This window comes from Culicoides brevitarsis, chromosome 1, assembly GCF_036172545.1.
Source record: "Culicoides brevitarsis isolate CSIRO-B50_1 chromosome 1, AGI_CSIRO_Cbre_v1, whole genome shotgun sequence".
Taxonomy (NCBI): Eukaryota; Metazoa; Arthropoda; class Insecta; order Diptera; family Ceratopogonidae; genus Culicoides; species Culicoides brevitarsis.
In genome coordinates, this window is record NC_087085.1 from 23,822,912 (window position 1) to 23,843,852 (window position 20,941).

A 20,941-nucleotide genomic window follows, 5' to 3' on the forward strand; every position below is an offset into this window, starting at 1 on the left:
TGTCAAGTTTAAATGAACTTATGATGAAGTTATTAAGTATTTAAATCCATAGAATCAATGGTGACTTCTAATGACTTCTAAAAAAATGTCTTCTAATACCTGTTTAATATTCAATTCATAGATAAAAACACATGGAACTTACAATATTTTGTTTAAATAAACACATTTTGATGATAAAAGAAACTAAGCTGAAACTTTATTGAACGAACATTCTTAACCCAGGTTACATGTCATTTCGATTGTCTTCTGAACTAAAGCCCAATAACAAAAGAACTTCCTATAAAGAATTCAATAATACTTACAAATGATTAATTTGAAAATTTTCAAAAATGAAGCGATTTTAAATTTTACAAAGTGATTTCTTAGTTGTTAAACATAAAAAAATGATTTACTCCAACTCGGGTTTAGAACTCTTATTTGTAATTTTCATGTTGTCTTTTGTTTTTCTTTTTGAAAGTTCTTCTACGTTTCGATATTATTGCAAGTATTCTTTTTACTATGCTTTTGTTATGTTTGAGTCGGTTTTTATGATTCCTCTATTTTTGATTAATGCAAAAAATGTTTCAAACTTGGTGTAAGTATAAAAGTTTTTGAATTTTTAATTTATTTTTCAACTATTTACCTATACCATACGTATATAATAGGAAAATAAAACAAATAATCTTCAAACAAAAAATCGATATTTAAATTAATTTATTTTTATAGATGAAAAAAAAATTATTTTAATACTATTTTATAAATTTGTTTTTAGTTGGGCTGGATATGTTACACGACCGATTTCTATGTTTTTGGGTATAAAATGGGAGTTGCGAGGCAAAGAAATCCTTAGCCAAGATAAAACATTTGTAATTGTAGCCAATCATCAAAGTTCCATTGATGTTCTTGGAATGTTTCAAATTTGGCATATAATGAATAAATGCACAGTTGTAGCAAAAAAGGAACTGTTATATGCTTTTCCATTTAGTTTGGCAGCGTGGTTATGTGGTTTAATATTCATTGACCGGAAGCATGCAGATAAGGCAAAAGCATCAATAAATGACGCTGCTGAATATATTAAAAGCAACCGTATAAAATTATGGATTTTTCCAGAAGGAACTCGAAGAAACACTAGAAAGATTCATGAATTTAAAAAGGGAGCATTTCATTTTGCATTAGCAAATCAGTTGCCTATATTACCAGTGGTTATTAGTTCATACTCTTCATTTTTGGATGACCAACAACATCGCTTCGATCAAGGAAAAGTAATCATCACTACATTACCTCCTATTATGACGATTGGATTAAAAATAGACGACATAGAAGGTAAATCATTTTATATCAAATCATCAAATAAATAATAACATGCTTGATTTTTACAAAAAAATTTAGACTTGATGGAACGTACACGCAACATTATGATCAAGACATATAATGAAACATCTAAAGAAATTGATGCTATACACAATTCGTCAAAATTTACTAAAAAGTTTAGGTTTCTACCTAAACTTACAGATTTCACTTTAAGGCCATCGATTCGAACCGTTGATCTCGGATAATGTGATAAATATTTTTTAGATTTACTATTCTTTTTTCGTAAAAAAACAACACTCGAAAGTATGCAATTTATTCCAAAGACAATTTAAATTAAGTATTTACATAAAAGTTCAATAAATCAATTTGAATTTTTTAGACAAACTGAATGAAACATTACATTATAAAATGTCCAACGTTGTGAACTTAATGGTATTTTAGTTTAATAACGGACTTTTTTTTATTTTTAGAATAATAATTAGAGGAAGTTCCTAATAAATATTTATTTTAATCTAAATATAATATATTTACATACATATTGATTTATGACCGTAATATTATTAATTTTATTTTATAATAATTGTATTTTAAGCATAAAAAGGGACATTTTTTGACCCCCACCCCCCCTTATAATCGGAAACCGTCTCGTAATTTAAACACCCCCCTAATTAACGACGTACTTTTTAGCAAAATATAACCCCCCCCCCCCCCCTTTTAAGAAAATTTGTTTTAAATTTAGCTCAAATTTATATAGAAATTTTTTAAAAAAATTTACACGATTGCTCAGTAGGTTACAAAACAAAACAAAAAAGTTTGAAGCGCTCTAATATTTTTGAAAACTTGAAACAAAAAATCTTAACCATAGAGAATTTATGCGACGTCGTATTTTCCTTTTAACCAACTAAAAGTTCCCGGGAATATTGGCCCAATATTTATCGATTTTTAAAGATTTCGAAATGTCAGAAAATTTAGCCCATTTGTGCCATAAAGTATAAAAAAGTAAAAATATTATTGTTTAATTTCTGTTTAAAGTAAAACTTTTTACAATGCATTTTTTTTAAAAGATTGAATGATTCAAATAAACAAATACCAAACCAAAATTCGTTAAAGTGAAGCATGAAAATTTGATATTTTTAATAAAATTAAAAATTTTTTGTTCAATTTTTTTTACTTGAAATAGTCTGAGTTTAATTTTAAATTATCCAATCGCAATGTAGATACATTAAATACAACAATAAAAGTGGTTATTTAACAAAAATTTTTTGAATTTTATTATTTTGTATGAAAAAAAATTTACAAATCTCTCCCCCCATTCTAAATAAAATTTTTGAGACAAAAAGCTCAAAATGAATTGAAAGCGGCATAAATATTACTTTTTTATTACTTTTAAAACATTCAAAGTGTTTTAATTTTTGAAAATTATTTTCACTTTAAAATACACAATAATAAAAGCTTTAAAACAAAAAATATCACATTTTTAGATTTTCATACTTTGGAACCGCCTGGTGAGAAAAAAAATTAAAATAAAAAACTTGATTTTTTGATCTTTTTTCGCTACGTTAATTTTGCCCTTATTTTGCGATAAAATTTTTTTAAAAGATTTTTTTAAAAGGATTTTGGTGTTTTTTAGAATGAAATAGCTGGAACAAATACATATTCCTTTGTTTATAAATATGTATCTGATGTTTATAAATGAAATACAAATATACTTACTATTGAATTTACTTAAAAGACGCATAACGTTTTTTTTTTAATTTAAGTTAACACAATATTTTGCACTGGGTAACAAGCTTTTCGTTGTTGGAAAATTGGAAAATTCGAAAATGTATGATATTTCTTATGCTCACTGTATCATCAAAGCAAAATCAATACTTGACGTCACAAAAAAATGTCCAATATTTTAAGTTTCATATCATATGAAAATTGTTAAATCTTGTTGTTCATTACAAAATTGATTCAAAATATCTTGCATAAATTAAGTTAGATGCAAATATCTGTGTGTATAATAAGGTTTTATTTATTGAGACTTAGTGTTGAAAAATAAAATTTATTGTGTATAAAAATGGAGTGTACCTAGTAATTGTTAAGGTACACAAGAATAAATTCAAGTGATAAGAATACCGAATTACAATACATAAAAAATGATTATTAAGTGAAATCAAAATTATTTTGTTGATGGTATCTAAAAACTCATCATTTAAAAATAAAAAAATAAAAATTAAATAAGATTAAAAATAAATAGACCATACATCGTATAAAATAATTAAGGGTTTGTATAACAAATTAAATGAAGTAAAGCATAAAGCTATTTCTTATTACTTTCTTTTATTACAAGCTTACAAAATAAATTTTATAACTGCATTCTGAAATTTTGCATTGATGTTTTATTTTATTTAATCATTTTTTTATTGACCTTTATAAAAATTAATGCATATTTTTAAACTGTTTAAATCTATTAGTGTAAATAAATACCAATGTACACGATTTATATTTTATTTTTTACAAAATTATTCCATTCTAAAGGATATATTTTTTCGATTTTTCCCGACTCACCACTAATGGACTTTTAAGCTTATCATAGCCAATATAACATTTCTATAACATTTTGTCAATACAAAAAGGGTTTTCTTGTGATTTGAATGAGCTGATTCTAGAAAACAAAAATTTTTAAAAATGTGATAAATCTCTGTAAATTTATATAAAAATTGAAAAAAATACTCTTTAATATTTTGAGGAATGTGAAAAGTTAAAAAATTATAATATAATTAAAAATATAATAAAAAATATAATTATTAATAAAAACGACAAATGATAGTACATGATTTCGATTTTGATATTCCCGTGTTTTATTGGCACATCACCACCTTTTTTTTTAATATAATATTAATAATTATTTTGTTGACCGCATTACGAAAATTTTATTTAAAAAAAATCATTCAATTTATCTGATTGTGTAAATCATATCCTTATTTTGAAACTTTTTAATTTCTCTTTTGTTTAAACAAAAGGACACTAAAAACAGAGAGCTGTTAAAAACATGACAGACATGCCGGATTTGTCACACTTAACTCCCGAGGAGCGGGCAATTATAGAAAATGTTATGCAGCGACAGAAACAAGAAGAGGATAGAGAAAATGAAATTATGAGGTACAATACATGCCATGCTTTCTCAAATTTATAATTTATTGTTGTGTACTTACAAATTTTTTTCATATATTTATATATAATATTTTCTTAGGCGAAAACAAGATGAAGTAACATTTTTGGAAGATACAATACGACAACAGCAGAGAAGGGCCGGTGCAGACCTTGAAGCTACATGCCACATTTGTCTTAAAACTAAATTCGCTGATGGCATTGGACACGTATGTCATTATTGCAATATTAGATGTTGTGCAAGATGTGGGGGAAAAGTAACTTTACGAAGTAACAAAGTAATATGGGTGTGTATTTTATGTAGAAAAAAGCAAGAATTGCTTTCAAAAACAGGTCAGTGGATTGGTAAACAATCAAGTCCAGTGTCCTTTTGCAGAGTAGGATCAGACGGAAAGGTAATGATTATAGGCATTTATGTAAGCAGATTTTTTTTAAATATATTTATATATATTTTAGTCCATTTTAAGTCCTTTTGATTCCTCTGACAAACGTCCGAAGCTAGAACGTACAAGAAGTGCCGCTGAAAAAGAAAATTTACCATTGCAACATACAAGCAGTATGTTAAGACGACAATATTCACAACAAGAAACACCTACTTGTAGACGATTGTCGACAACTGAAAGTAGCGTAGAAGTCAATCCTTCACAACGAAGGATGCAACCAAAACTTCCACAGCCTCCATATCATAATCATCCACAAAATGATTTTAATCATCAACAGACTCATCATTATTCATCATCGTCACAACAACATCACTACACCCGTTCGTTACCATATTCAGGACAATCAGGTAGTATGAGATACGAAGATGATACAGATCCTAGATACTATCAGGTTAGTTTAAGAATATCATGCTGACCACTCTTATTATAAGTGTATTCTTATTTTTCAGGGAGAAATTGAAGGTCTTATGCGGTCACACCCTCATCTAGTTCACCCAATGCAACAAAAATACACCTCAACACAACCAAATCAAATGCATGATTTAATACCAAAATCAAGACATCGTCGACACCTTATCAGTGGTGGTCCTTATATGCCACATCAAAGATCTTTTAGTAGTTCAGAAGAAGACATTAGAGAATATGAAGGTAAATTAATGAATTTTCTACAATTTTTATAATTCATATATATATATATATTTATTCGATTTAATTTATTTTTTGAATGTATTGTCCGTTCATTTTTACAAAAAAGGAGGAAAAGAAAACAATGAGCCAGTTTAAATGAAACTCAATAATATTTTCCAATGACCCTTTTACAAAAAAAAAAAAAAAAAAAGGCGTAACATTAATATCAGGATGTGAAAAAGTTTTACAAAAAAAACTAAATATTTTTTAAATACGGTCAAAAGATAAATTTGTGATACGTGTTTACCTCGTTAATGGTAACTCTGAACTCCTACACGTCAGATTTAAAGAGAGTGTGAACGAGAGAGTTTATTTAACGGAAAAATCAAAGTTTTGGTCATACTTTTATGAAATTATGCGCAAAAACAGAGAGAGAAAAAGAGCGAGAGAGTGGAAATGTGAAAGCTTTTATAAAGCGTTTCGAAATTGCTCAGTTTGTTTTTTGCCTTGATTGATTGAATTCTCATAACAAAATTCTTGCAGCTTAGTTGCAAAACTATGTGTAAAATTTACATCACTATATTAATGGAAAACAAAAATCAATAATTGAAAATATTAATCAAATATAAAAATATCGAGAAACTTATTTATGTACTTATTTTAAATTTAAAATTACTACAATGTAATATGTTACAAGTTTCATCAAGTTAAGTCAATTAACATTTAGTTAAATTAGTTAAGTTGAGTGAAATGCCGTTCACATAGTAATCAGAAAAGTTTTATTGACGTCATTTGGATCAAGAGCTTTTTGTTATTGAATGTGTGACAAATTTGTATTGCATACACGTACGCATATACACAACTTTTTTTATTTTTCTAAATCATTGTTTTGCACAGATCAACGAAGCATCAAAGTTAATTTGATCTATAATAAATAGAAATTATTGTAAATATTCTTACTTTTGATTTTCAGAGAAAAAATGCTTGTTGAATTATTCTAATTTGCTTTTAAGTGTTTATATTGAACACATCTTCAAGTTTGAAATAAAGCATTTGCAAAATATTGAATACTATACATTTTTAATATACATCATAAACAAGTCCACCTGCACCACACAAGAATTCGTGTTTGCATTTAAAAAAATGAAAGTATAAAAGTGAAAATACATAATCAAATAAAATGAAAAGAAATTTATTTATTCTTTAGTGTATCTAATTGCAATTCTTTATGATTTTTTATTCAATAAATTTTATACCATTTAATTTTTATTTTTTCCCCTGATTTGTTTTGACAAAATCGGAGGGAAATCGACAAAAATGGAAATATAAAATTTATTTGCCTAAATTGATAATTTTTAAAGTTGATTTAAAAATTTTCAGCTTTTTCAATGAAAAAATACCAAAAATAAATAAAGTATATATACTTATATTAAATTCATCATGTTTGAAAACGTAACGCGTATAACAATGTGATAAATGAAGATTTGATCTCCTTTACAGTGGGACATTCGTTACTTTATGATAATCAAGCATTGGACACTAATCATCAGCAAACTGAATATCGATATCCTCAACAACCTTTAAATAATCCTGGAAAACTGGATGTACATCAAAGAAACACATACAATCGAAATATCCATAATAGATATCATTCATTGAATGAAAGCTCTGTTATCAGCCAGGTAGGCCAATCATCATCTACTTTATTACCGCAAGTTGTGGTGTGTGATGTAACAACTTGTACAACAAATGCTTCGCCAACTTTGTCAAACGTTGATAACAATAATCAATACAGTGCATTGCATAATTTACATAATCAAATAAATCGTTATGCACAGCCATCATCGACGTCTATAAGCGGTACTGCTAATGTTGGAGGCGATTCAGATTCATACTGGGAAGAATCAACAGACAGTAGACGTTTTACGGAACGAAGAAAGAAAACTGTTCGTTTTGATGGACAAGACTCGGATGATTGGACCCGTTGGGAAAATGAAAGACAAGGTAGTCAAGACTCGGCAACAAAAGATTCAGGCATTGACACTAGTAGTACGTTTACAAGCAGTGAAGATTCAAATCGTGGCGACGGTCCTAAGGTATAATAATGTTTTCCATTAACAAGTTTTACTTTTTTATTTGACATTTTTTTATTTTATTTGCTTTTTATTTATTGTATTGCTAATATTTCTGTTCATTTATTGAAATTCTTAATGAAAATCGGAAATAGAGCTTTTTCATTTTTATTTTTAGACTAATACTAATCGAGTAAATTAAATTCGATTTCCAGTCCTCCGTTCAACATAATGTAAAATACATTGAGATTTTAAATTTACTCATCCAATCAATAGTACTAAATATAGTACATATATGAATATAATTTAATTAATAATGCACTTATGGATACAGTAATAGAGAAAGTGAAATATATTTTAATTGCATTTTTGTGTACACTAAAGAGGAATGTGTAAGGAGTGGAAATTCGAAACAATAAATGTTTTTGCAGTATTTTATAATTCAGTTGCGTTGATGCATTGATGTTGTGTTCAATATTTCTTAATATATATATATATTTGTTTTTGCTTCTAATTCCTTTTACTAGTATCGTCTTAGTTGTATGTTAAACTTGATATATATTATATGTTTCAAAATAAAAATTGTTTAAATAGGCTACAAAGTGTATGTAAAATATAAATTGACTGCAAAAATTTCTATGTAAAAGTATCATAAATATCTATTTAACCAACAAAATTTTTGACACAAGAATTTTTTAAATATTGAATTATATGTTATAGGTAAAAAAAAACAGTGGTTTTCATTCATTTATAAGTTTTCATTTATTGTTTATCGAAATTTTCTTTACTTTTTGTGTACGTATGTGTGTAATCAAAAGAAAATTGTGGCATATGCTTAACACTGATTCTAATAAAAACACAGCATCCAGTGAGTTGGCAAGTGTCATCGGATGGAGGTCGAATTATTGGACACATGATTTTACGTAAAAATTTAGACGGAGAAGATATTTTAGGATTAAAAATTGTTGGTGGGAAATCATTTCCAAATGGAACACGAGCAGCTATCGTTGAAAAGGTAAAACGTGGCTCAATAGCTGATCAAGAGGGACATATAAAAGCAGGTAATATTTTTACCTATTTACTTTTTACCTATATATATATATATATATATTTACCACGTACCTATAGAATGAATCAATATTAGTAGAATCAATGAATTAGTAGCATTTTATTTTATTCGAAATTTAATAGTTTTCATAATATTCATAAAATTGTCAAATTAAGCTCTGAAATGGTATAAACTATTTTTATTTTTTGGAGATCAAAAGATTGTGAAATATTTTTTAAAATCGCAAAAATAAATAAATTATTATTATGTATATGAACAATAAATAATTAATTTTTTTTATAATTGGAATAGGTGATGAAGTGATAGAGTGGAATGGTCAATCACTGCAAAATAAAAGTGTACAAGAAGTGTACGATATTATCTACGATAGTAAAACAGATTCTCAAGTTGAATTAATAGTTTCACGTCCCCTAGCAATACTAAATCGCAAGATCGTACAAGAATCATGGCGACAGTCACATTCACCGACACGTGTTCAGACACAACAACGTTGTAGAGGTAGCCCATATTGAAATCATTCAATATTTTGTGCATAATTTATATTTTTGTATTATTTAAATAATTTTACCAACTAATTATCAAGTTATAATTTTAACGTAATCAGATATGTAGATATAGATATGAAATTTGACCATTTCCCCACCTAGTCTTCCATTCGGAATAATTTCATTCGAAAATCATTCCATCATGTGACTTGCTTTACTTGCACGAATAATTGTGTTCCAGAACTTTTGAACTATTACGTATTTCTACGCGAATTTTCATCGTATTTTGTCTCGTAGCTTTGTTCAATTGTTTAACGAAATAATTATTCATACTTGATACTAAGATCATATTTTAAAAAATTATCCGAATTTTAGCAAGAAAAAAAGCATTTGAATCCAAAAATGTCATTAACTTATCGTTGAAGTTTTGACCTCTTATGATTTTTTTTTACTTAAATTTTTATTATGAATAAACATGTTTTGTATTATGGTGTTCCAAAAACGTTTTCTGTTTGCGTTACATTTTTGATATAAAAACCATGGGGGATGGGAAATATAGAAATTTTATTTAGATTTTCGTTTTTAGTAGTATTTCGGATTCGTAAAAGTAATCGAATTGTTTGAATTAAAAGTTGTTTGATAAATTTTGAGTTATTTTCTAAGATTCTTTTCCAAAAATTTTTTTGAAAAATTTTTCTAAAAAAATAATTTTCAAATTTTTTGATCGTTATTTTTTCAAAAAAATTAATTCTTGATTTTTTAATCGAAGTGTTCTTAAATAACCTCTAAAATATTGTAAAAAATTGTTAAAAAAACAACAACTCATCGCTAAAAAAAAGCTAGCAAAACTTCATTTATTAAGTCATTCAGTATGAAAAAGTATTTCAAAATCTATACATCCCAGGCGAAAAGGAAACTGCAGTTTTTAAGAGAAAAAAAAACGATTTAAAGTTTTTTTTTTAATGTTAAAATTTCTATGTCTCTCATGGTAATTTTTCCTAAAAATGGTGGTAGAAACAAGATACGTTTTTGGAATACCGTTATGTATTTATAATAATTATTAGATACCTATTTATTTTTAATTGATTATATACTTTTGTATTATTTTCTTGTTCCTCAAAAACAATTAAAAAAATTGGAAAGCGTATTGATATAATTTATGTTTGTGTTTTACCTAGATTCATATGATCGTTCTGAAAAACCAAGTTTGTTAGTAACTTCCCCTGGGTCACCAGATTGTCAAATAAAAAGTAATAGTGCTTCGATTTGTGGACGGTATGCGAATCGTTTAACACCAGGCAGTATTGCCTCTCAGCAAAGCAATATTGGTGGAAGAATTCAAATAAAGTTGGGTTTTGAGATTAGTACTTTGAATGTCATAATAACTATTATTTGCGCTGCTGATTTGACATATCGATCAAATGGTGACCTGAGAAGTCCTTATGCTACAGTGAGAAATAACACTTTTGACATAATCTGTTACTTTTTAAATTTATTTAAAAAAAATCTCCAAAAATTAGGTTTTTTTACTGCCTGATCGTTCTGAAAAATCTAAAAGGCGCACGAAAACAATAGCAAACACAAATGATCCTCGATGGGGCCAAACATTTCTTTATTCTGGACTTCGAAGAGTCGATTTAAATAGTCGTTTACTTGAGGTAAAATAAGAAAAGATGATAATAATATTGTTAAAATTTGACTTGCATTTTAAAATACAATTCTATTAGATATCCGTATGGGATTATGTGCGTTTTGGTAAAAATGTTTTTTTGGGTGAAGTAATATTAGAATTGGGAAATCATCCACTTGATGATGAAGCAGAGTGGTACATACTTCAACAATACGAGATGTCGCAGAACAATTTAGTAAGTAGAAAATTTGATTTCGTTGATTTAGTATAAATTTCGTTTTTTTTAAAATTTAGTCTGACTATTTTCTATAGAATAAAAAAAAAATCGATTTTAAAAATATGCTTTTTAGGAAAAAGGGTTATATGATATGGTATGATTATATGATATGGTTAAAAATAAACAAAAAAAAATCAAAATCTAAGCAATTCGAATTTAAACGAGTTGAGAAGCATACGTTATAACGAATGGCTTATCCGCATTTTAATGTGTTAAATGCGATTAAGCCTTAAGAAGGTCAAGAATGTTATTCAATCTCGAACGATCATAAATTTTTAAATAATCGTTTAAACTGAAATTTCTAAACGCCCAATTAAAGTAAACTTAATTCTCTAACACATTTAAAAGGATGAACCAGAGAACTATGTAGTTTGAATAACGCATTTGAAATTTTAGTTATGATTTCGTCCAACTTACCCTTTTTGAAAGAATTACTAGATATGACAAGAATGAAAATTTCTCAAGATTCATAATATTTGGATCTCAGTTTTGAGAGGAATGTTATTTTTTAACCAATTTTACCAACGAAAGATTAAAAAACTTGTTTCTAACAATCAGAAAATATAATTTTTTTAATGATCCCAAGACTCATCAATTCACATATCACCGTGTCACAAATCTTAGACAATGCATATATTCATTGCTCAATGTAGAGAATTGAGCATAACGGTGCAACGTTTTACTTACGACAGAGCAAAGTAATCAGCTGTGTCTTAAATGTAAAAACAATCCTAAACGGAATACTCTTATGTTCGAAATTTATATTAGAAATGTAGTTTTTTTTTCAATACCTGTATGTTCTAATATTTTATTTTTCATATATTATTATTATTACTTTGCAGGCACGTCGAGATGTGGATTTGTCTCAATCAAATGAAATAGAAATGATTTCAACACCGACTGATCATTTATCGCCACCAAGTACGTTATCCCGATTTAGTGATTCAGATACAACTTCAGAAGTTGACTTTGATGGTATAAATACAGGGCGTGATGGTGCCAGTATATCTTCTATAGGCAGCTCGACGAGTCCGCCACCAGAGGTAATTTCGAAAAAAAAAAGTTTTGTTTTTATTTAAATCTTACTGCAAAAATGAACACAACTACGCGAAAATCCCATTTTTTCAATCTTTCACTAACATTTACAATACAACTATAAGCAATGAATTCTTTAATGTTATCAAAATAATTTCAATGTTTTTTGTTATATATATATATATATATTTTTGAAGCATTGATTTCAGTTTTTTTTTATACAAAATGTTTTATACAATTCATTCTTCAAGATAAAACATTCTAAATTCAAAAACTTTAAAAGCTTGTAACTCTTAAAAATTTGCATTTCGTAAAAATCTTTGTAAAATACTTCACAGATTTGTTTTGATATTATATGATGGTTTTGTTTAATCTATAATATGAAATAATATTAAAAATAAATTTAGTATTAAAAAATTTGGCATTAATAAATATATATTACCTTTCATTACACATGTTCATCATTTTTTTGCACTTTTTTGCGCATTTACATTTTCGAAGACTGGTTGAAAAATAAAAATTAAAAATAGTTTTAAAATACTTTTTCCTTCAAAATGACAACATAAAAACGATTGTTGGTCATTAACGATTATTTTAGTTGTTTTTATGATATCTACATTGAGATTTGATTAAAATTTCATAAAAATAACTGTCAAAAAATTTTGAAATATTTTTTTTTTTGAAAATTATTAAAAATTGAAATACTTCACAAAAAAATTTTAAAAATATGGAAAAGGACAAAAAAACAGTAAATTTTTATCAAATTTTTAACTTTTTTTTTTAATTTCGCCCCATTGGATTTTTGACTTTTGAAATAGGGCATTGGACAAGCACGGGGCAACATAGAAAAAAAATTGGAGCGGCCTTAATATAATAGTAAAAATTGATTTTTTTACAATGATTTTCTAAATTGTTTAAAAATACGAGATCTTATGACGTGCATTTAAATAGAAAACCTGTTAAGTTGGTCTTTTAGTCAGAAAATGTAATTGCGCTCTAGATACTCTTTTAAACTGAACACCTAGTAGTTACCTATTCTCTATCATCTTAAAACATTAACAATACGATGTAAATAATATTCACTTTCTAAACCTATAAAAACTTACTTTTCTTATATTAATTTTTTTCTTTCTATTTGGCAGTTTAGATAACATGAGTCACATCCGATTTACAAAGCTTTGAAATATAAGAAAGTGTGATACGTTTACCAAAAAAGAACATTACACACATACATACACATTTAAAGAAAAATATGTTGAAAACTAAGTTGAAAAAATAAATTGTACCTATGACCCATTATTATCTATTAATTTGTTTATTTTTTGTTATGATGCTGATAATTTTATAAGTCAATTTTTCAGCTTTGTTTGTATGTTTGTAGCTTTATTGAATAGTTTTGTATATGGAAGTGTCTTGATTAATAGTTGATATATGCATTTATTTTTCAACTTTTTTTTTGATTGATAAATAAATAATACTGTATGCTATAATTAATTAAAATATTTGTTAATTTTACAGGTGGATTTGATTGAACGTCGATCTAGACGTGACGTGTCTCCACAAGGACAACGAAAATTAGGTGGTATGGTTTCAAAAGATTATCGAACCGTATCAGGAGTAGGGCAATCATATTATAATCAAGTGAGTCTTTAAAATTTTAAATTATGATTGAAACTAAATGTACTTCTAATTTTAACGAAACAGTCATCGACCAACCGACGTAGTGAAACAATGACACAAGCTCATCGTAGCCATTCAGCAACTCCGGGAGACTATTACCCACGAGGCAGTCGTCGTGGCTCATTATCACCTCCAGATAATCGTTATTCTGAATATCCAGTTCTTCCAATTCAACCTCAAACATCATCTAAATCGGCTACAGTTACACCAACTGGTTCTCCAAAGAAAAGGCAATTGCCACAAGTACCTCATGTAGCTAGTAGAAGTTCAGCTATATTCTTACACGAGTCTGACGACAGAGAAAGCAATCAGAGATACAGCAGGCAACGTGCAAGGCAGCAGTTATCAAAACAACCAACTTATAGGAGTACTGGAATGGGGGGTAAGTAGATATTTTACCGGATTTTGTGAATCAATTAAAACACTTGAACTATGGATAATTTTTTTAGGTTGGGAACGTCATTATTCAGGACTATCTGATAGTGATTTGACCTCTCACACAGAAACAAGCTTACGACCAAGACATTCCTTATCTCCCGATAGAGACTTTCTGGGAGAATTTGCTGACTCTGATATGGAATCAGTAGTAAGCGTTACCTCAAGTGCTTTTTCAACTCAATCAGAACGTCCACGTGGCTCCCGCGTTACCAGGTAATTTAATATAATATGAATATATATAACGTGTTTTAAAAAAGAATTGCTTAATTATAAAGACGGGTTATAAAACATCGGAGTCTTCCTTTGACAAGACCACGTTCAGTTATACCGACCGAAAATAAAAACATTTCAAAAACTCGAAAAATTTTATCAGAAATAGCTTCTGGACAATTATCTTTTACACTACCTAAAACACAATCAATATATTCTATTTCTGCTTCAATGAGTGAAAACGACAATATTAATAGTGTTCCAGCGATGCAAATCGATTGTCAAATACATAATATTTCCGGTGAAAAACAATTATTTTTAAGTGAACAATGTTTATTTTTAAGAGAAAAGCCTGCAAATAGAATTATGCTACCTGAAATTATAAACTCAAACTCTAGTGATTTATCTCATGAAAATGATATAAAATTCAATGAAAATAAACTTAATAGTGAGACAGATTTGATATGTACATCAATACCAATTGAAAAGGTTTTTACCAATTTCGAAAATATTATAATTGAACCAAACGATTTTGCCACCCTAAGGTCAGCTTTTTCTGAACAAAACCTTTTACAAGACATGGAAGTACTGACAAATTTATTTGGAGAAAAGAAAGTTAAAAGTGAGCGGACATATCAACCTAATAAATTTTTTTTTTCTGATGATAATAATATGACAAAAAAAGACATTATAGATGATATTTCAACTTCGAAACAATATACTAAGTCACATTCAACAATAAACTTACATGAGCAAAATGTTAGACGGCGACTTCCAGATATTCCTAAATTTAAAAAACTCCGGCCAGTTACCATACATACAAGCTTTGTTCCTATTGATTATGTCGATAGATCAACAAAACGGTTATTTAAACCATTAGATATAGAAAAAAACTCAACAGACAATCAAATAAATAAATCGGTGCTAAAGGGACTATCAGCAAAATGTTTGAATAGAGATGAGATAAAACTGTTTACGAAACGTTCACGTTCATTACCAGCTAAAATAAAAACAGCAACTGACGTACTTGATTCCAATAGAATAAATGAGTATGATGCACCATTTTCTTACATGAAGAATCAATCAGCTACATGCAATATGTTTAATGAGGAAATACGGAATGCTTTGTTAACTCAGACGGAAATCCGTGAAAAGTATGGTGATAGTGATAAAAGTGATATCAAAAATATAAATAAAGTAAAAACATTGAGGGAAAAAAAACAAAAAATCGAAGGTAAAAGGCATTATGAAAAGTCTAAAAAATATATGAACATCGAATATGCCGATGATAATGTTTTCTTAAATTGTAAAGAAAACAATGAACAAAGAAAAAACAAAAAAATCAACAATGATAATTATTATCCAAAACCTAAATATAATAGTGATTTATACATAAATAATTTATTTTGCCATAATAGACCTGCATCATTACATGGTGACTCGATTATAGATAATAAAAAACATGACTATAGACGAACTAGTAGTTTAGATGGACTAAATAATTTTACAAATAAATTGACACATAAGACTAGACATAGTTCTGTTAGTATTAATGATCATCCTAGTATTTATGAATACATAAAATCTCCTTCATCGCCTCAAAAAACATGTATACATTGTGCTAATTATAAACACGCTAACATTGCTTCTTGTATTCCCTCTCCTCAAAACGGTATTGCTTTGTTGTCCACATCTCCTAAACGTACATCATTAAAAAAATCAAACACGACATCTTCAAATTGTGTTGTAAATTCTGGTGCTATAAAAAAAACAAAACGTACTATAAGCAACAGTGAATATGATGAACGATCTAGAGATAAAATAAAATACAGAGAAGACCAGCAACACCAAAAAGGATCGGTTCGTCGAAGAACTGATAGAGATAGACAGAGAGACTTGGAGCGAAAGCGAGAACAAGAACAGTTAGACGGAACAATGAGTAGTGATCAAGAACGAGGAAGCTCACATCAAAGTACTATTGATAGAAGCTTTTCAAATAATGAAGGAACGCCTGATGATAAAATAGGTAAAAATGTGAGTTCTAATACAACATTGAGTGGTTATTTATTTTACTTTTTTACAGATGGCAGCTTAAGTGACACGGCTGTTGGACTTCAATGCTTAGATTCAGCAAGACGTCGCCATGATCAAAGATCCCCTAAGACTGCAACACCAACAAGTGAACGAAGCATAGGTATAAGTGGAATGGGTAAAAAGAGTAATTCAACGTCACAACTCTCAGCAACAGGTAATAAATATATGTATTATTCAGAAGTACCAAAAAGAATTCGATAAGAAAATTTTCCTTACCTATAAATGTTGACCCCATTTTCATAGTTTTTTCATTCAAAGATATATTGAAAATTAAATAGATATTTGTGTAAAAAAAAGTAGCATCAAATAGTAGATATAATTTCACTTAATATAATCTTTTACGATAATATATAAAACTAAATAAAAATTAAAAGGTCGAAAAAGACGGTTGGGATTTGGCAAACGTGGCAAAACCTCCTTTACTGTACAACGAAGCGAAGAAGTTCTACCTGGAGAGATGCGCGGAGGCCTCTCTAGAGGATCCTCGGCATCTAGCGATGGTGAAGGAAGCGAGTTAGGCGACAGGTTCGCTAATATTTCTTTTCGCCTTTTTATACACAAGATGTAGTGTATTTATCATTCGCCAAATATCATTCTTATTTTTTTATTTGCTATATATTATTTTAAACGAAATATTAAATATGACATGAAACGGATTATTGTGAGACAATTATCAAATATGTTACAAGAAAAGATGTTTTTAAATTTAACACATCAAATAAGCCAACTTAATATTTGATTAGATAAACATAGTCCTTTGATTATGATTGTGACTTGGTCATGGTGTGAAGATTATATTTGTAATATCTAAAAAAGATCTAAATCAATTTTTGAGGTATATACTACCAAACATTAACAGAATTACCGTTAATTAATATCTATTGAATATATTATAATGAAAATTGTTTAATAACATGTATCTGTTAAAATAATTAAATATTTAAAGAACACAATCTTAACATATACGTAGATCGGGGATCAGCCGACCAACGAAAACGAGCATCTGCTGGATCAATTCAAAGATCCTGTGAAGTAGCATCCAATACAACTCAGCATATTCGTGCAGGAAGTCTGCAATCAATTTCCAGTTCAGAGGGCTCATCGTAAGTTTTGTGTTTTTCTGAAAACAAAAAACGCAAATTACCATAAATTTCTTTTTTTAAATTAATTGATATCCCTTTTTCGCACGTTGTATGTTAATACATAAACATACGAAACATCAACTGTCGTCCTTTCTTATCCTCCATCTGACATTCTTTTCTAAACAACAAAAACCAAGCTGTATACCTCTAAATAAAACTTTAAATCTTTTTTACTAATGAGTGTTATCAATTTTTCAAAACTTAATTGGAATGCTTTTTAAAATATTCATTAATTTATAATTTAATTTTTGTTAAATATGAGAGAATTTAAACGTCTACAATGCCATGCATATGATGTGTAATGTGAAAATTTACACTGTTAATTTGCTTATTTCATGTTTAAAAACATTTTTTTTTTCAACTGTTACGGTTGGTTTCTTTTGACCATTTGTAGAAATATAATAGAAATAATAAGAAAATTATAAAAAAAAGAAAACGAGAAGACATGAGAAAATTAAATTTTATCGTCTCAGATAAATTTTATATTTTGTAAATACTCTTAGAATTTTGAGCTCAAATTGGATTTAAGAAAATCAGTTATGACAGTATTTTCAATAGGAAACATTTATAAAAAAGCGTTTTTTGAAGATTTTATCGAATTTTGGTGGTTTGGAAAAATAAAATGTATAGTTTTTGTCGGAAAATTTAAAACAAGAAATTCTTGTTTGAAAACTGTAAATTTTAATTTATTTACATTAACAAAGGACAAATACTTATAGTCGAATTCAAAAGATGCATTCAAAAAAAGGAATTGTAAATTATTATACGTCTAAAAAAGACACATTTTAAAGTAACCTAACCTAACTCACATACCTATTTAACTCGAACTTATTCAACTTTTTGACTGTTTATTTTTATAGTGAAAAACATGACGTGACTCTTATGTTAAAACCTTTCTCTTATATTAAAAAGTAGTTGTAGTTAGTATAATTTTGCTAAATTTATATTATAAAAATGATTCAAAAAAGTAAAATTATATTTGGATGAAGATTATAATTTAAAAGTAACAATTCTCTTTTGTTATTATTATTATTAATGCAGTATTTAAATGTACCTAATTTAAATTAAATTAAATATTATTTTTTCATTCATCCTTCATCTTGATCGCTTAAGGAGTTTTGAGAAAAAGATCGCTATAATTTTTTTTATATTCCTTTGTGAAAATACTAATTTTCTATGATTTTTGTTTTGTTTAGAAAATGTGTCACTCTTCAAATTCGATAGAAAGTATTATTTGTATTTAATTACATGGCTCGCCAGGAGCCCAAAACAAAAATACTTTTGATTCCCATTAAAGTTATGTAGCCAACTCACAAAAAAAAACAGCTAAGGAGTATGATTTTTAAAAATTTAACTTGATATTTAAGTAAAAAGTAAAAAAAAAAAAAAACAAAATTTTAATTTTACTTATGAGTGAAGCAATTTATTTTACTATTCATAAGTAAATTATGTATTTTTACTTGCAAAAAATTAAAATTAAAAAGTAAAATCTGGATTAAAGTTTATTGAAACAATGTATTTAACTGGTATTTGATTGAATTTTTGCTCTGATACCAACGATATATAAAATTTGTATAAGAAATGGTTTTTGACGTGACAATACTTCAAAAATTTCCTAAAAATTCATAACTTTTTTTCTCATATCTCCTCAATAGATCCGAATTTTGATGCCGAAATGAAGAAAAATTATCAAATAACACAAAAATATCTATGCAACAAAACATTTTTTGTACTTAAGTTGACTGTTTTCTTTTTCATAATTAATATAAAGAAAATTAGAATTTTGAAAAATAGGAATATATGTACCTTCCTTTTTCCATATTTTCTTACTAAATTCGCAGAATCGACCAATTGTTTGTACTATCTTTAGATTTGAATTTTAATTGATAACATTTTATAGTGATCTTTTTTTTATTAAAATTCCTTAAGTATTATCTACATTGGGCACAAACAATGTCGGGCTTACTATTAATTCGGAGTTTATAAAAGTTCTCCTTTCTTGAATAGTTTCAGTTCACACGTTTGCATGATTATCGAAATCTAACGCGTCAGCCTTATAGTAAACCCATCATTGAGTGCATATATATATACATTATACGCATATATATGCATATATATACATACATATATATACATATATATACATTCTGTTTACACTCTGAAAAATTTAATCATTTTCGACATTTTTTTGTTGAAAATTTGTGATAATAATAAAATAAAATTTATTTTCATTTACATTTTCTTATCAATAAATATTAGATGGTCACCGTCATTAAGAATCACAGATAGTGGTCAATTATCAGAATTTATTGACGGGCTTGGACCAGGGCAACTAGTTGGACGACAAGTTTTAGGTGCTCCTGCTTTAGGTGATATTCAATTATCAATGTGTCGACAAAAAGGATTTCTAGAAGTTGAGGTGATCAGAGCTAGAGGTCTTCAAGTAAGATTTTTTATTTTAATTCAATTTACTAGCCTAGTACATGCTTATATTTAAACATTACAGTCTAGACCTGGCTCGAAAGTTTTACCAGCTCCTTATGTAAAAGTATATTTAGTGCAAGGTAAAAAATGTGTGGCAAAAGCAAAAACTACAACTGCAAGAAAAACTTTAGATCCACTTTATCAGCAGCAATTAGCCTTTCGAGAACCATTTGATGGATGTGTGCTACAAGTATGTATATAAATTTGTAAATCAGGCATTTCATGGAGATTTTGAAAAATCGAAAATTTCGAAATTATTTTTTTGGGACTCAATTTTAATCAATAATTTAAAAAACAAAATATGTTCATAAATATTCAAAAATATTCATTTGCGTTTCTAGATGCTATTTTTCTAGAAAATAAAATTTTGTTTGAAAAAAAACCGGAAATGTCGCGTAAGTTTCAAATGTCATTCTCTCACTCAACATCATCAACTCTTTAAAAAATTTTAAATGGATAGATTTGTCATAATATTATGAAAATAGATCAGTATGGCCATAGAAAATTCCGAAAAAATAACTTTGAAATTATTTCAAACGTCTGAATTTGCCTGAAATGTGTAAAAAAAAAGTGTGTAACAATGAATAATTTTATAGGTGACTGTTTGGGGTGATTATGGACGAATTGAGGGTAAAAAGGTGTTCATGGGAGTAGCTCAAATTATGTTGGATGACTTGAATTTGACGAATATAGTAATAGGATGGTACAAACTATTTGGAACAACATCATTGGTCAGTGGTACACCAACTATCAACTTATCTAGGCGATCTTCAATCACATCATTTGAATCACTCAAACTATTAAATTAG

General features: G+C 27.7%; 2 protein-coding genes across 2 annotated transcripts; both read left to right on the top strand.

The window, feature by feature from the left end:
• The first annotated feature begins 252 nt into the window (after positions 1-252).
• Positions 253-2,398, top strand: LOC134833576 (1-acyl-sn-glycerol-3-phosphate acyltransferase alpha-like). Its single transcript, XM_063847943.1, has 3 exons — positions 253-574; positions 752-1,302; positions 1,369-2,398. Exons 1-3 carry the CDS (start codon positions 384-386, stop codon positions 1,533-1,535), a joined length of 909 nt encoding a protein of 302 aa, XP_063704013.1. The 5' UTR covers positions 253-383; the 3' UTR covers positions 1,536-2,398.
• A 639-nt stretch (positions 2,399-3,037) lies between these two features.
• LOC134837480 (regulating synaptic membrane exocytosis protein 2) lies at positions 3,038-20,941 on the top strand. Its single transcript, XM_063852858.1, has 21 exons — positions 3,038-3,559; positions 4,299-4,437; positions 4,529-4,841; positions 4,903-5,280; positions 5,339-5,537; positions 7,017-7,612; positions 8,451-8,649; positions 8,949-9,155; positions 10,321-10,592; positions 10,663-10,800; positions 10,870-11,007; positions 11,892-12,092; positions 13,603-13,725; positions 13,789-14,146; positions 14,214-14,415; positions 14,478-16,438; positions 16,496-16,660; positions 16,881-17,031; positions 19,908-20,091; positions 20,155-20,322; positions 20,729-20,941. Exons 2-21 carry the CDS (start codon positions 4,328-4,330, stop codon positions 20,939-20,941), a joined length of 6,276 nt encoding a protein of 2,091 aa, XP_063708928.1. The 5' UTR covers positions 3,038-3,559; positions 4,299-4,327.